The following is a 17,076-nucleotide window of genomic DNA, read 5'->3' as shown; positions in this document are numbered from 1 at the left end:
GTCCTAGAGGATGCCTTTCAACATCCATAGGACAATATCGATTTCTATGCTTCCCCCACATTTTGCTTCATTCACAGAGTAATCAACAGTGTTGACTACTCTGTGTCTCAGAGTAAACCTAGTACAGTGGCTCCTTGATGGCCATGCAACGATGTTACCCAGACCTACTAACACTTTGTCGAGGTACCGAAAGAACTACCCCTGTGGTCAAACCTGCTTAGGCAGCCCCACCTGCAGAGGCACCATAACTCAGTAACATCCCTGTCACTTCAGATGTGTACACTAGCCAGTATTTCCTCCGAGCGAAAGGCTTTTCATGAGACACGGCACAAATGTCTGGATATTTGCATACATCCTCTGATGTCTACCAAGCACAGAGGGCCATCTGCTGATATTGGTGTCATAGAATGGGTGTTTCTCCGGTTGGAGCCTCTGCAGCTGATAGTAGATTATCTTGTCTACCTTCACTGGGAGAAGCTCCTCTCAGTTTTATCACCCAGACTGAAGTGTTTAGACCTTTCCTCTCTTTTGGAGCAGTCTATTTTCATGAGGTGCTTCGAGCACTGTTGCCCTCCTAGGACGCTCAAGTGTGGGATGTCACCCAAGTGCTTGGGTACCTCGAGGACATACATTATTTCTGCAAAATATTGAAATGTGTCTAGTCTGTCCTCACTACTTATGTGGTAGTAGCAGAAGTTCCTTGCTGAAATATATCTTATGGAATTAAACATGAATAATTTCTTCTAACAATGATATGAATTTATTTGGTAGATCAGTCCTAACTAATAGAAATTTTCTTGTCCTGAATTTTATTCATTGTAAACATTTACAAGTAAATTTATAGAATATTCTCATTTTTCTTTTAGATTACGCATGCAACAAGTCAAAGGCCGCTGCATAACAGATCCTGAGTACGAGAGTGTTAATAATACATTTGAAAGAGCTTTAGTTTTCATGCACAAGATGCCTCGTGTGTGGATTGATTATTGTCAGTTTCTCATAAACCAGAAAAAGATTACAAGGACTAGAAAGGTACGTTTAGATTTTCTAGTTAGTGTGCTGATAATGTTTTATATAGTAACAATATATTTTCATTTCCTTCTAAATATATGAACCATGATTTTCTAACTGGGTATCGTGTTTTTAAATATTAAACTTAGCCGGTGAATATATAATAGCTGACGTCTCAGACGGCTCGACAGATTCCAAAAACTCGCGAGCGATCGCCGTGAAGGTTGCGGGTGTGACCACCAGCGCCGACTATCGGCCAGATACCGCATATACTTGTCAATTTCTCCAGTTCTTCTCTGTCGGTCTTGTCGACAAGTTGGTTCGGCTCGCTTATGACCTTGAGTTTTCGACCGATTTGGTGAAGTACTTTATTTTGGTTGTTTATTGGCGTTCGCTGTGACGGGTGTTTTTTCTTCAATTAAACTCTTGAAACCTTTTTTTGGCTGGTGTTTATTGTTGATGAATTTGGTTTTGACTTGGATTTTCTCTGATTGTTCAAAATGGCTGACCCTTCTCCTGTATATCGCAAGTATGCGAGGGATTGCAACAAACGTCTTCCCAAGGCCTCTATCGACCCACATACCGTTTATTCTAATTGCCGGGGTAAATCCTGCCAATTAGGAGATCGGTGTGATGAGTGCGTGGTCTTGTCGGAATTCGACTGGCTTGAGTATGACAAATATACTCATAAGCTTGAGAGAGATAGGGTGAGGAGAAGCTCCTCTAGATCTTTGGAATTTTCCTCCTCCCATGCCCCTGAACCTAATCCTTCCCCTGTAGTAGTTGTTCCTGAACCCCCTACTAGCACTCATGAACCGTCCATGCGGGATATGTTTCTAGCGATTCAAGCTTTAGGCGAAAAAGTTGAGTCCTTAGCATCGGACCGTAACCAACTCATGTCAGATGTTAAGTTGTTGAAGTGTCAGAGTGGTAAAACAGAAAATCGTAGTGATAAAGTGATAAGTGCGCAAAGTGTATTTAGTGTTGCGACCGAGGGTTCGTCTGTTCGTGCTTGTCGCTCCCCTAGTCCGAGACCTTTTTCAGGCTCCCCTACACCAGGGAGAAGTAATGTCGTAGGACTTAAGGGGGCGAGAGGCGTAAACCAACGTACAGACGTTCCCTCTTTGGTATCGGGCGTTTCTCGTCAAGATCGCCCTTACCATAAGACGGGTGAGACTATGTTCTCCTCGTCCTCCGAAGACTTATCGCACAAGAAACCTTGGCGCAAGGTTTCTAGACCCTTGAAGCGAAAGTCAGTCCCTTCAGGACAGGTCCAGCATTCTGGCTGTAGCCATTGGGGCAGCTCTGACCTTTTGCAGTCGTCGGATGACTGTTCGCCTATTAAGCGCAAGCGTAACACGGGGTCCGAGGGTCGCGGTAGAGGCAATGTTTTGCCAACGCAGACGTTACCGACGTCACGGCCCGTTCCGACTCCCGTTGATCCGAAGTGGGTTGTCCTGCGGGACATGCAGTCTAAGCTTGCCTCCCTTATGGAAGAGTATGACTTTGAGCAGGTTCGCGACGATCCTTTGCTTTCGAGTCGCCAGTGCGCTGAACGTGACTCTGGCCTTCAGCCGCCCAAACGAGTATTCACTCGTCCGTTTGACGTTAGTGCTGACGTTTCTAGTACTTTGAAACGCGATGCCAGTCGTGTGCCTAGTCTTTCACGTCAGTCACGTGACATGGATTCTCCCTTGCTGCAGTCTCGGACTGGCGTTCAGCTGCTGCCGCCGCAGCCCCGCACTGACGTTCCCCGACCGGCTCCGTTGCCTCGACGTGACGTTGAGCGTCAGTCACCGCAGTCGGAGGTTGTTTTGCCTGCTCAGACTTTGCAGTCAATGCAGGTCCGACGTGACGTCTAGCGTCAATCAACTTCAGCTGTTGTTGTTGGTCAGTCACAGGAATTTCAGTCCTTTCAGCAGCGGCGTGACGTCGCTTCCTCTTCTGCTACTGCTGCTCCTTTGCTTGTTGACATTGCCTGTCAAGCGTTGCCTCCTCGGTATGTCTCTCCGTATCATGAGACTCGGCAGTTGTCGGACGAGGTTCCGTCGGATGAGGAAGTCGCTGATCCCCTTCCAACTGATATTCCTTTGGGGACTTTGTTGGACGGAGAGGAGCCTAAAGCTGCTCAGCCCTCTCTGGATTTTAAAAAGATCATGCTGATTTTTAAGGAACTGTTTCCTGACCATTTTGTAACTTCTGCTCCTCGTTCGCCTCCGTCAGAGTTTACTCTAGGCCTAGCCACTTCGACGCCGTCGTTTACTAAGCTAGTGCTCTCTCGCTCTTCTAAGAGAGCTTTGCGTTTACTAGGCGATTGGTTGATTACCAGGAGGAGTTTGGGGAAGACAGCCTTTGCTTTCCCCCCTTTTAAACTGGCTTCTAGAGCGAGCGTCTGGTATGACACGGGAGAAGTTCTCGGCTTGGGAGTTCCTGCCTCTGCCCAGGGAGACTTCTCAAGCCTCGTAGACTCTCCCCGTCGCCTGGCCATGAGACGCTCTAAAGTTTGCTGGTCCTCTTCGAACCTTGATCATCTCCTCAAAGGGGTTTACAGGGCCTTCGAAGTTTTTAACTTCTTGGATTGGTCGCTGGGAGCCTTAAGCAGGAAGATCTCTTCGGCCGACCGTGATGTATCCGTGCTAATTATGTCCTGCATGGACAAAGCTATCCGTGATGGCTCTAATGAGCTCGCTGCTACCTTTACGGCAGGAGTCCTTAAGAAGAGGGAGACTCTTTGCTCGTTCCTTTCGGCAGGAGTAACTCCCTGCCAAAGGTCAGAGCTTCTCTTTGCCCCGTTGTCATCTGCCTTGTTTCCTCAGCAGTTGATTAAGGATATTGCAGCTTCTCTGGTGCAGAAGGATACCCACGACCTGATGGCTACGTCGGCGCGCAAGGCTGCTCCTTCATCATCTTATGTCGTAAGACCCAAGCTCGATACTCCAGCAACGAGGTTTATCCCGCCCTTTCGTGGCAGAGCCCCCAGTAAGGGAGGCGCTCGTGCCGACAGTAAAAGAGGCAAGAGGAGAGGATCCAAGTCCTCCCGTGGCAGAGTCTGACTGCCCACGTCCTCAGACAGCGGTAGGGGCCAGACTGAACAACTTCTGGCAGGCCTGGGAGAAGAGGGGTGCAGACCGAGAGTCTGTGTTGTTGCTAAAGGAGGGGTACAAAATACCTTTTGTACGGAGACCTCCTCTAGTAAAAGTTCCTATAGACCTCTCTCCCAGGTATCGAGAGGAGTCAAGGAGACAGGCACTACAACTGCAGGTGTCTCAGTTGCTAGAGAAGGGAGCGGTGGTGAAAGTCTCGGACCTTCAATCACCGGGATTTTACAACCGTCTCTTCCTAGTCCCAAAGCATACAGGAGGTTGGAGGCCGGTGCTGGATGTCAGTACGCTCAACGTTTTTGTTGTAAAAACAAAATTTACGATGGAGACCACGAAGTCCGTCCTAGCAGCGGTCAGAGAGGGAGACTGGATGGTCTCTCTCGACCTGCAGGATGCGTACTTCCACATTCCTATACACCCGGATTCTCAACCGTATCTGAGATTTGTATACAGGAATGTGGTGTACCAATTCCGAGCACTGTGCTTCGGCCTCAGCCCTGCTCCTCTTGTTTTTACGAGGCTCATGAAAAATGTGGCAAAATTTCTTCATTTATCGGGGATTCGAGCCTCCCTGTACCTGGACGACTGGCTGCTCAGAGCGTCGTCCCGTCATCGCTGTCTGCAGGACCTTCAATGGACGTTGGATCTTGCAAAGGAGTTGGGACTGTTGGTGAACTTAGAGAAGTCTCAGCTGACTCCCTCCCAAACGATTCTCTATTTGGGGATGGAGATTCGCAGTCTAGCTTTTCGGGCTTTTCCGTCTGCCACCAGGATAGATCAAGCCTTGCTCAAAGTCCGCCTCATGCTGAGAAAAGACCGTTGCTCTGTGAGAAGTTGGATGACCCTCCTAGGGACGCTGTCATCCCTGGAACAATTTATCTCTCTAGGGAAACTTCACCTTCGCCCTCTCCAGTTCCATCTAGACTCCCATTGGAACAAGAACAAGACTTTGGAAGCTGTCTCAACCCCGATCTCCGAACCAGTAAAGACGTGCTTGAACTGGTGGGACAGCAATATAGGTCTTCGAGAGGGTCTGTCCCTGGCGGTCAAGAACCCAAACCACGTGTTGTCCTCAGACGCGTCGGATTTGGGTTGGGGAGCGACTCTGGACGGTCTGGAATGTTCGGGTCTTTGGACGTCGGATCAGAGGAGCCTTCACATCAACTGCAAGGAGCTGTTGGCTGTTCACTTGGCCTTGACGAATTTCGAGAGTCTTCTCCGAAACAAAGTGGTAGAAGTGAATGCGGACAACACCACAGCCTTGGCGTACATCTCCAAGCAAGGAGGCACTCACTCCCACACACTGTTCGTCATCGCAAGGGATCTTCTCATCTGGTCAAAAGATCGAGGCATCTCACTGTTGACGAGGTTCGTCCAGGGAAAATTGAACGTCTTGGCGGACTGTCTCAGTCGGAGAGGTCAGGTGATCCCCACAGAATGGACCCTCCACAAGGACGTGTGCAAGAGTCTTTGGATGACTCGGGGTCAGCCCACCATAGAACTCTTTGCGACCTCATTGACCAAAAGGCTCCCGACCTATTGCTCTCCAGTCCCAGATCCAGAGGCGGCCCACATAGATGCCTTTCTGCTGGACTGGTCTCACATGGACGCTTACGCATTCCCGCCGTTCAAGATCATCAACAAGGTTCTGCAGAAGTTCGCCTCTCACGAAGGGACAAGGTTGGCGTTGGTTGCTCCCCTCTGGCCCGCGAGAGAGTGGTTCACAGAGGTACTTCAATGGCTGGTAGACGTTCCAAGGAGTCTACCTTTAAGGATGGATCTCTTACGACAGCCCCACGTAAGGAGTCTTCATCAAAGCCTCCCCGCGCTTCGTCTGACTGCCTTCAGACTATCGAAAGACTCTCAAGAGCTCGAGGATTTTCGAAGGAGGCAGCCAGAGCGATTGCGAGGGCTAGGAGATCATCTACTATCAAGGTCTACCAGTCGAAGTGGGAGGTCTTTAGAGAGTGGTGCAAGTCATCCTCTATTTCCTCTTCCAGTACCTCTGTAGCCCAAATTGCAGACTTTCTCCTGCATCTGAGAAATGTTTGCTCCCTCTCTGCTCCCACTATTAAGGGCTACAGGAGCATGTTGGCGTCTGTGTTCAGACATAGAGGCTTGGATCTGTCAAATAATAAAGATCTCCAAGATCTCCTTAAGTCCTTCGAGACCTCTAAGGAGCGTCGTATGTCAACTCCTGCTTGGAACTTAGACGTGGTCTTAAGGTTCCTAATGTCCGACAGGTTTGAGCCATTGCATTCAGCCTCCCTGAAGGATCTCACCCTCAAGACGCTTTTTTTGGTGTGCTTGGCTTCGGCTAAAAGGGTCAGTGAGATCCATGCCTTTAGTAAGAACATCGGCTTCTCTACAAATAAAGCCACATGTTCGCTTCAACTTGGTTTTTTGGCCAAGAATGAACTGCCTTCTCGTCGTTGGCCTAAATCTTTTGATATACCTTGTCTGTCAGAAATCGTAGGCAACGAGGTTGAAAGAGTACTGTGCCCAGTTAGAGCTCTTAAGTTTTATTTGGCTCGTACTAAACCATTACGAGGTGGTTCTGAGGCCTTATGGTGCTCCGTTAAGAAGCCCTCATTGCCCATGTCTAAAAATGCTTTATCGTACTTTATTAGATTTTTAATCCGGGAGGCACATTCTCATTTAAGTGAGAAAGATCGTTGTTTGCTTAAGGTCAAGACACACGAAGTGAGAGCGATAGCAACTTCGGTGGCTTTTAAGCAAAACAGGTCTCTGCGAAGTATTATGGACGCGACCTTTTGGAGGAGCAAGTCGGTGTTCGCTTCATTTTACTTAAAAGACGTACAGACTCTTTATGAGGACTGCTACACCTTGGGTCCATTCGTTGCAGCGAGTGCAGTAGTGGGTGAGGGTTCTACCACTACATTCCCTTAATCCCAATATCCTTTTAATCTTCTCTTGAAATGTTTTTAATCTTGTCTTGGGTTGTACAGAAGACTAGGAAGTCTTTCGCATCCTTTTTGATTTGGCGGGTGGTCAAATGTCGTTTCTTGAGAGCGCCCAGATTAAGGGTATTGATGAGGTCCTGTTATAAGGGTGGTCGCCCCGGATATAACAGCTCCTGGGAGTCTTTCAGCATCCTGAAAGGATGGCTGGGCTCCGTTAGGAAAGCGGACTAATAAGGCAGAGTAATCGTCAGAGTCAGCTTCCTTACCAGGTACCTATATTTAATTGGGTTTTTTTATGATATAATTGTCAAAAACTCATGAGCATATATACGCCTTTATTGCATTAATACTGGTCTCTACCCACCACCATGGGTGTGAATCAGCTATTATATATTCACCGGCTAAGTTTAATATTTAAAAATGATATTTTGATTATAAAATAAATTTTTGAATATACTTACCCGGTGAATATATAAATTAAAGGCCCTCCCTTCCTCCCCGATAGAGACCCAGCGGACTGAGAAGAACTGGAGAAATTGACAAGTATATGCGGTATCTGGCCGATAGTCGGCGCTGGTGGTCACACCCGCAACCTTCACGGCGATCGCTCGCGAGTTTTTGGAATCTGTCGAGCCGTCGGAGACGTCAGCTATTATATATTCACCGGGTAAGTATATTCAAAAATTTATTTTATAATCAAAATATCATTTTATGCATTTCTAACTATTATTGTTGATGTAAACCTCTGGTATTTGTTTCCCCATCCTTTTAGATAAATTATTAAGTGGGATAACTTGTGGGTAAGCCAAGGTGTTTGTGTAGGAAAATTGTATTACAAAAGAAGTTGAAAACAATGGTTCATGTGTGCCATCAGTAATAATCTTGCCGGTATGCATTAAACACATAAATAACAAGGTTGTGCTCTATCCTAATCTTGTCATGGGCTTTCGGGTACTAAGACCAGAATGAAACACAGTTTGTTCCAACACAAATACTTACCTCGAATTACTTTCTTAGGAGTTACCTGTAATCTCCTCTCTACCGACCAGAGTTTTGTGTAGTATACCCTACACCCGTTTTCTATGGAGGGCTAACCCGGGAGTGAGAGAACGTGCCTCGAGGGTAGCCTTGAGCTAGGTCGAGGTCCGCTTGAGTCCCGTTAGCCAGTAAGTTCTCTGGTCGCGACGTGATACCATACTCTCACGCCGCTCTCGTCTCTCCCGACCCTTTGTGTCCGCCTTGTGTGTCCCGCGTGGTTACCGCGTGGTATCTTTGTGCTTATCCCTTGTGTTCTTGCGTGTTCATTACCCTTCCTTGTGCTTCCCAAGTGTATTCCTTGTTGATTCCCTTCGTTCCTGTGCCTTGTGGTTGTGTGCTATGGAGCAGATCCGCCGTTGTCCTGGGCCTAGAGCCGGAAAGTCGTGTGGAGCGTTCCTTTCCAAGCCCGAAGTAGACCCTCACTCCCTTTGCTCTTCCTGTAGGGGCAGGATGTGCTCGCCATCGGATACGTGCATTGAGTGTGTTAATTGGAGTGAGATACAGTGGGTGCGTTACGGCACTAAGAAGAAGAAGTCGTCGAAACGTTCGCCCAGGAAATCTAGCATCTCTTCGCCGTTACCGTCACCCAGTGGACGGTCCGACGGGGCTTCTGTCTCGACTTCCCCTACCCAGAGTAGGGGACGAGGTAAGTCCGTTGCGGGGAAAGAGCCGAGGGTTCTTCCCCAGGAGTCTAATATGTGTGAAGTGGGGGTTGCTGGGCCTTCTCAGGCTAGTGGGGGCCTGGTAGTGCTGTGTCTGGGGGTTCTGGAGACTCTGCCCTTGTGCTTGGGGGGCACGTTTCCTCCGACGACCCCTTGTGGTGTAGTAATGTTGTGCCTGTTTCTTCGCCCGCTTCGTGGGCCTGTTTCAGGTTCTTCAGCGGCTGGTGACGCCCAGGGTAAATTGGACTCCACGGTAAGTGAGCCCTTTGGGTGGAAGCTCCCTAAAACGCCAGGTAGGTCCCCAATGCGGATGGAAGAGGGCCTGGATACCTGGTTCCCTAGTGTAGGGCGGCAAACCTCTTTTCCAGCTCCTCTGACGGCGGTTCCAGGAACCTTCCTTCAACCCTCGACCTCTGGTACGCAGCAAGTCGCGAAGCCCTCTTTAGCCCCTGCTTCTGCCCGTCGTGCGGGTGGTACAGTTTCGTCGGGCTCTTCGGATGGTGGGGCTTCGTTCTCTTCAGAAGAGGAAACGAGGAGGAGACATCGGCAACGGAGGGAGCGGTCCAGGAGCAGGCGTTCCCGCTCAAGATCCCGTTCGAGGTTCAGTAGGAGACGGTCCCGCTCTCCACAGAGGAAGTACAGGAGGAGTAGGTCCCCCGATGGTGATTGGGTCTTCGTTCCCCGTAAGTCTGAATTGCAGCGTTCCCTGGACCGGCAGTCCAGGGATTTCTCGCCACGAAGGCCATCCTCTAGACGCAGATATGACCCTCGCAGGGAGAAATGCGAGAAGGCCGCTTCAGGCAGGCGTAAGGCCGCGAAGCTTCCGGTTCACCCCGCCCAGGGGGGGAACCGTGCTTCCTTACGGGCAGCCTGGCCGAATCAACACAGCTGGTTCGGCCCTCGGACTTAAAGGAACGGTTCCCTCCGTCGGGTCAGCCCACGGGATCCGCGTCCTCGTCCTCCAGAGAGAATACACGAACGGTAGTCCTCGCCAGCACGGCGATGCTAGTTCTGACCCCTGAACCTGGTGCGGAGGCTCCCACCGGGGAAGACCGGTACCACCGCAGGGGAGTGCCTGTTGTTCCAGAACCGAAGAGCCCGGTGGGAGTGCCCGGTGACCCGGCTCCTCGGGATCAGGCGGAAGGTACTGCTGACGGTAGAGAAGGTTCCCCGACCGAGGACTCGGCCTATCGGAAGGTTATAGGCCTGATTCGAAGGCATCATAGGATTGAAGAACCGGTTCCAACCGATGAGGACTACTGGAGGTCCAGCCTGACCCGCTTGATGCAGGCACCCGTCCAACAGAAAACCTCCCTGGCCCTGCCTGTGGCCCGAGATCTCGTCCTGGGACGGGCTCATGTCGATAGAGTTGTGGCAGGCAATGCCGAAGCTCCCAAAACGCAGAGCTTCTCGAAGTTGCTCCAAGGGCTCAAGGTACAGAGTAGGTTTTATGTGCCAGAGGGACAACGACCGGGAGCCTGCAAGGTGGAGCCTGCCCTCGACGTTCTGGGACAGGGTGCCACGGAGGACAGAGCCTCTTCAGCCCCGATTTGCTTTTTGCAGTCGAAGGCTGCGATGATGGAGGAGATGTCGAAAGACTTGGTGCACGTCTCCTCTTGGTTGGACTGGTGGGCTTCCACACTGGTAGGTGTTCAAGCCACATATGACTTGACGGACCCGGAGCAGCAAAACATCCTGAGGGAACTTATCATCTCCGGGGGCGAGACCCTGAAGTTCCTCACGTATCAGTCCCTTGCCCTGTCAGCGAATTGGGTTCTTCGCAAAAGGGACACTATTCTGGCGAAGCTTTCCCGGAAGGTCCCAGACAGGGAGGCGAGGGCCATGAGGAGCCTTCCTGTGTGGGGTGACTCCTTGTTCCCTTTGAAAGAGCTAGAAGAGATTATGGAAAAGGTGGCTAAACGAAAAGAAGTGAACGCTCCCAGGCCTCAACCGGTAAGGAGGCCCCCCTACAAGAGATCAGTATCAGACGGCCCCTCTACTTCTCAGGCCCCGCCTAACCTGACGAGGAGAGAAGCCCCTTCCTCCTTGTGGGCTTCAGCGCCACAGCCCCCCCGTTGAGGAGCTCCAGCAGCATCTGTCTCGTTTAGAACAGGGTATTCTGCCTCCAGGAGAGGCCGTTCAGGCCGCTCCTCCAGGAGGAGGTAGAGTGGGAGGCCCCCTACTCCTGCCCAAGCCTCAGGTTGGGGGATGCCTTAGACTACATTGGCAAGCATGGAAGGCTCACGGAGCAGAGCCCTGGACAGTATCCCTACTGAAGGAGGGTTACAGGCTACCGTTCTTAACGGAACCCCCGCCTTTAATTCCGGCCAGCCTGTTGGAGTGGCTGGCACCCAAGGACCCGTTGAAGAGGGCGGCTCTTCAAGAAGAGGTGTCCACGATGTTGGAGAAGGGCGCCATGGAGGAGGTCCTGTACCCAGGGCCAGGTTTCTACAGCCGCCTGTTCCTGGTAGAAAAGGCGACGGGGGGTTGGAGACCGGTGATAGACCTGTCAGCTCTCAACAAGTTTGTGCGAAAGACAGATTTCAAAATGGACACTCCGAAGTCGGTCTTGCTGTCCTTGAGGGAGAAAGACTACATGATGACCATAGACCTCAAGGACGACTACTTCCAAATCCCGGTCCATCCCTCAAGTCGGAAGTTTCTCCGGGTGAAATGGGGTACCCAGATCCAGCAATTCAAGACCCTCTGCTTCGGGTTGTCGACAGCTCCCCAGGTATTCACAAGAGTCTTCACGACAGTCTCGGTGTGGGCTCATGAGCGGGGCATTCGCCTCATCCGGTACCTGGACGATTGGTTGCTTCTTTCCTCCTCAGAGGATGTTTTGAAGGAGCAGGGTATAAAACTTCTCCAGTTTTGCAAGGGTCTGGGTATCATGATCAACCCAGAAAAATCGAACCTATCTCCCTCCACCAGAATGACCTATTTGGGGATGACACTGGATTCCCTACTAGTGAAATTTTTCCGTCAGAGGAGCGGGTAAGCAATCTTATGAAGATCTTTCTCCCTTTTCTGTCGGGGCAACCCAGGAGGGCGAAGGATTGGCAAAGGCTAATAGGTCATCTGGTGTCGTTGGAGAAACTGGTTCCCCAGGGGAGACTCAGACTCAGGGCCGTCCAATGGAACCTGAAGAACTTCTGGAACCAACTGGACTCGCCCCAGAAATTAGTTCCATTCCTGCCAAACACAATACCCTCCCTGGAATGGTGGCATTGCCGGTCGAACTCGCTCAAGGGGATGCCCTTCGCGACCGAACCTCCCGAGTTGCTCCTATTCACAGACGCCTCCAACCAAGGATGGGGAGCCCATCTCCTCAACGGGACGGCGAGAGGAACCTGGATGGACGGGTAGAAAGGCCTACACATCAATGTCCTAGAGTTGAAGGCAGTCCAGAAAGCTTGCCTGCACTTCATCGATCTACTAAGGGGAAACACTGTGGCGTTGATGTGCGACAACGCCACAGTGGTAGCGTACATAAAGAAGCAAGGAGGCCTAAAATCAAGGGAGTTGTGCGATCTCGCCCTAGAGATCCTAGATTGGGCGGAAGCGAACCAGATAGTGTTATTGGCAAGGTTCATCCCCGGGAAAAAGAACGTCCTAGCCGACGGTCTCAGCAGGATGGGTCAGATAGTAGGAACAGAATGGTCCCTCCTCCCAGAAGTAGCCAGGCTCATCATTCAACGGTGGGGTTCCCCGGTGATGGACCTCTTTGCAACCAAGCTGAACGTACAACTCCCCGTGTATTGTTCTCCTGTCCCAGACCCAAAGGCAGCCTTGGAGGATGCCTTTCAGCACAAGTGGGACAACCTAGACGTGTACGCTTCCCCCCCCCCCCCTTCACGTTGATCAGGCAAGTGCTCAACAGAGTAAGGGCTACCCGGAATTTAAGGATGACTTTGGTAGCGGCCTGGTGGCCGGAGAGAGAGTGGTTCGCAGACCTAAAAGACCTGACAAAACATCCTCCGTGGCCACTCCCCGACAGGCCAGATCTTCTACAACAGCCACACTTTCTCAGGTTCCACGACAACCCACAGTCTCTACGCCTTCACGCCTCCTGAGGAAGGAAGGATATTCGTCAGGAACGGTTAAGAGGATGTCGCAATACCTGAGAAGGTCGTCGGCAGCGGTCTACCAAGCGAAGTGGGCCTCTTTCACGAACTGGTGCGCTTCGAAGTGCATAAAACCCCTCAAAGCCTCAGTCCCAGATATCGCAGACTTTCTAGTATATCTCAGAGACGAGATAGGGATGTCAATCCCAGCTATAAAAGGAGTACGAGCAGCCTTGGGTCAAGTCTTCCTTCTGAAGGGCATCGACCTGGGCTCCTCTAGACACATCTCTATGCTTGTCAGGAGTTTTGAACAGTCCTGCCCCCCTCAAACTGTTAGGGTGCCTCAGTGGGACTTAGCTAGGGTCCTGAAGATGTTAAGTAGCCCCCCGTTCGAACCAATGAAGGATATTGTAGACAGGGATCTCACTCTCAAGACAGTCTTTTTGTTGGTCTTGGCCTCTGCGAAAAGGGTAGGTGAGATCCATGGGCTGTCTTATGACGTCTCTCATTCGGAGGGGTGGAAAGAGATCTCTTTCAAGTTCGTCCCTTCGTTCGTGGCGAAAACCCAGAACCCAGCAGTCTGGGATCCTAAATTCGAGGGGTTCTCTCTGCCAGCTATTCCTAGGACTGGGAATCCTGAGGATTTGAGGTTATGCCCTGTCCGTGCCATTAGAAAATACCTTGAGAGGACTGCACATCTCCGGCCAGGCATCAAGAGCCTTTTCGTCTCCACAGGTGTTACAAAGAAGCAGGTATCGAAGAATACCATATCCTTTTGGTTGAGACAAGTTATTGCCAGGGCCTACAAGGAGGAGGGACTAGCCTTGCCAGGTACTCCCAAGCCCCATGACATCAGAAGTCTGAGCACTTCCTTAGCCTTTGAGAAGAACATGGCAGTGGGCCAGATCCTTCGAGTGGGCACCTGGTCGAACCAGTCGACCTTTACTGCCCATTACCTCAAGGATTACTCAAGAAGGTCCTTAGACGGGTTCTCCATTGGGACAGTCATATCCGCGCTCCAAGTGATTTAATGGTGAAGCCCCAGGCACAATTGTGGATAGCAAAACCAGGAGAAACAGGTTCGTTCCTTGTCACCCTAATCCCCGTTTCCTATCCCTATCGGAGATAACCACACTTAAGTAACCAATGAAGAACACGCCTCTGCAACTTTGTTACTGGACTCAACATCAGAAGATTTTTCAAAGGGTGAGTACTTAGACACTAACGTGAGCTCTTTGTGTAGTTTACCCTACTGTCCGTTTCCCAGTTTTTTTTTTTTAGAACCTAGTTCATATCTAGGCTTCTTGGCGTCCGCTTTGCTGGGTCTGAAGGTCAGGAAGCCACTCCCACCTCCTAAAGTGTAAGTCTCCTAAGAAAGTAGTTCGAGGTAAGTATTTGTGTTGGAACAAATCAAAAATTTTAAGTAATTTTTATTTTTCCTAACATACTTACCGAGAACTACTTTCGGGTAATGGCCCTCCCTACCTTCCCTGAGTGTCTTTCTGCCCTTGCAGGGACTTTTTGCAACATCCGAGGAACTTACTGACTAACGGGACCCAAGCGGACCTCGACCTAGCTCAAAGCTACCCTCGGGGCACGTTCTCTCACTCCCGGGTTAGCCCTCCATAGAAAACGGGTGTAGGGTATACTACACAAAACTCTGGTCGGTAGAGAGGAGATTACAGGTAACTCCTAAGAAAGTAGTTCTCGGTAAGTATGTTAGGAAAAATAAAAATTACTTAAAATTTTTGATTTTGTGTATATTTTACTTTATTCACTATATATACACAGACATACAATCACGTACATTCACAGTTTTACCTAAAATACTCATCTAAACCTTGAACTTATCTATTTTAGAAAATAATTCTATGCCATTAACTGCTAATTTTTTACTGAACAATGAAAACATAATTTGTTCCTACACTGATAAACCTCAAGCTTTTTAACAAGGATTATCTTTTGGTGAGGCTGGAAGACTAGCCATCAAGACTTTAATGCGAGTTGGCAACCACCCAACCACTAGTTAGTGGGAGGGTGGTAGGGGTACCCTGGGTAACTGGGTCACTCACACAGCGGTAGTATCTTACTACTATTTCTTTTGCATTGGTAAAGGACGGATGTGTCCACTCTCTGCTCCTAAAAGACTTGGCCATTTCTTTCATATCTGCTTTTTCTCTTTCAGGTGTGATTGCTCCTGATGCTCCTCATGCATATGTGTTCAGTGTCTGAAGGGTGCTTCTTGTCCTTGGTCAAGACCGACCTCCTCCCTCTTTGTGTCTGACCTGCAGAGGGTGTCATTGTGAGCAGGGCTCCACCTGTGATGAGTGTAGGGAGTGGCTTGCCTCCCAATGGGAGAGATTTAGGCGGTGGCGTAAGAAGTCTAAGTGAGACCTTTTGCCCTTAGGGTCCTCCTCAAGGGCAAAGAGACCTCAGACTTCTTCCATCACTCACCGACCTCTTCCTGAAGCTCCTCCTCATTCCGACTCTTCTGAGGGCTTGACGAGTAGGAGTACAGACTGTTCAACTCCTTGGCAACCTCTGGGTTCTGGGGACATTGTTGCTTCCCCTATAGGGGCACCTTCGTTCCGCCCTCGGGCAAGCCTTTTTCCCTTTCAGATTTGCTGCAGGCTTGGCTGTTGGTGGGGGTGGCTGGACCTTCTTCCAAGGAAATCCTCCTAGATCTCCTTCAGCGTTGTGCCCAGACGGATCCTGTTCCTGATGTTCCCGTCTCCCCTGTGGACACAATTTTTGTTCGCGAAGTCCATCTCTCGCTCTTGCCAGGTAGTGTTTGTGACCATCGCAGCCTTTAGCCACCCCTTACTACGTCCTCTTGTTGACGATGAGTCCTCCCACCATCCTCTGACCTCTTCATCTTCCAGAGATCCCAGTTGTCTTTGCGTGGCTTCCAGCAGGCAGTGCTCCTGTTCGCGAGACCGACGAACTTCTTGTGGTTCTCCTGTTCGACATTGACAATCTCCTCATGCTCGTCAATCGCTGACTCGTGATCGTCACTCCCCACCGCTTTGTTGATGCTCCTTTGATTGTTGGTCTGCTGATTATCGTCACCCTTCAACTTCGCGCTTGCCGCTCATCAGTAGGAGACATTCCATTCCCACGCATCGTTCACCGTCTCATCATACTAGACGACGCTCCACATCATCCACGAGACGGTCTTCTGCTCGCCGATCACTGATGCGACACTCCCCAGCATATCATTCCTCATCTCATCGTGCTGATTGTCATCGTGCTAAGCGACACTCTCCAGCTTATCGCTCACCAATGCATCACTCGTCATCTCATCGATCTCCCAGACGATGCTCCCCCACACATTACTCGCTTACGCAATGCTCTCCTACGTGTTCTCACTCATGAGCATATCCTACGGTGTGTCCGTCGCCGACGCGTCATGCCACTTCTAGAGTTTCTCCCAGACGCTTGCCAACTCGCTGATTACTGATGCGTCGCTCCCCATTGCCACATTCTACTCCTTGACGCTCTGTTGCCTTTTGATCTCCTGATCATCGTTCCCCAGAGCGTACTTGCCGCTCTCCCTCTCATCTAAGGCCCTCGATCACCGTCTTTGACTCGTGAATTGCGCATGTTTGCTCATGAATCACGCTCGCCTGCCTGTGAACTAGATGTTCCGCTTGTGCAATCATGTGCATTTGTGATTACTTCATGAGTTTTCTCGAGTGAAGAAGCTTCTCAAGCTCCATCGACCTCAGTAGCTTCCAGTGGATGTCCCGTTCCTTTCATAAACGGCTTCCAACATCTGCCAAACAAGTAATCTAATGTCCCGATCTCTCCATATCGCCCCTGGAAGTGTTCAAAAGAGGACCAGATGATGCCTGTCCCTTTCAGTTCCAGGTTCCGAGGCCTCTCCTTCAGAGGAAGCGCTCTCCACTTCCTGGTTTTCCCAAGGACACCCCGGACCTATCAGCTGTGGGAGGACAGTTGTCGTGGTTTGACAGGCTCATTACGGTATTATCAGTCGCCATGGCAGAACCTTCTCCTAGACATACCGATTCCTCTGGTAGAGACTTAGCCTTTACAGTGGCCTGAGGTTGCCTCTACTCCAGTCATCTCATTGGAGAGTTTGGCTTCCCTCTCCTCTTCCTCGGTCTTTCCCGCTGACCCCAGGAAACGACCTGTTCCGTCGAGGGACCCAGTTCCTCCACTGCCCCTCTTTCCCATTGGGAGAATGAAGAGAGGTGTTAAGGGTGCCCTTGTTTTGGTTTAAGACCTTAACACTCTTCAATTCACTCCGGTT

General features: G+C 50.3%; 1 protein-coding gene across 1 annotated transcript in view; it reads left to right on the top strand.

Annotated features, from left to right (window-relative positions):
- The first annotated feature begins 858 nt into the window (after positions 1–858).
- LOC137656873 (pre-mRNA-splicing factor SYF1-like) overlaps positions 859–17,076 on the top strand; it is a 118,289-nt gene continuing 102,071 nt past the window's right edge. Inside the window, exon 1 of the mRNA XM_068391243.1 lies at positions 859–1,032. Coding sequence (XP_068247344.1) covers positions 874–1,032 — 159 coding nt within the window. The 5' untranslated portion in view covers positions 859–873. The remainder of the gene's footprint in view (positions 1,033–17,076) is intronic.

The sequence above is a fragment of the Palaemon carinicauda genome, chromosome 17 (genome assembly GCF_036898095.1).
Source record: "Palaemon carinicauda isolate YSFRI2023 chromosome 17, ASM3689809v2, whole genome shotgun sequence".
Lineage (NCBI taxonomy): Eukaryota > Metazoa > Arthropoda > Malacostraca > Decapoda > Palaemonidae > Palaemon > Palaemon carinicauda.
This window is presented reverse-complemented; position numbering and strand designations above follow the sequence as displayed.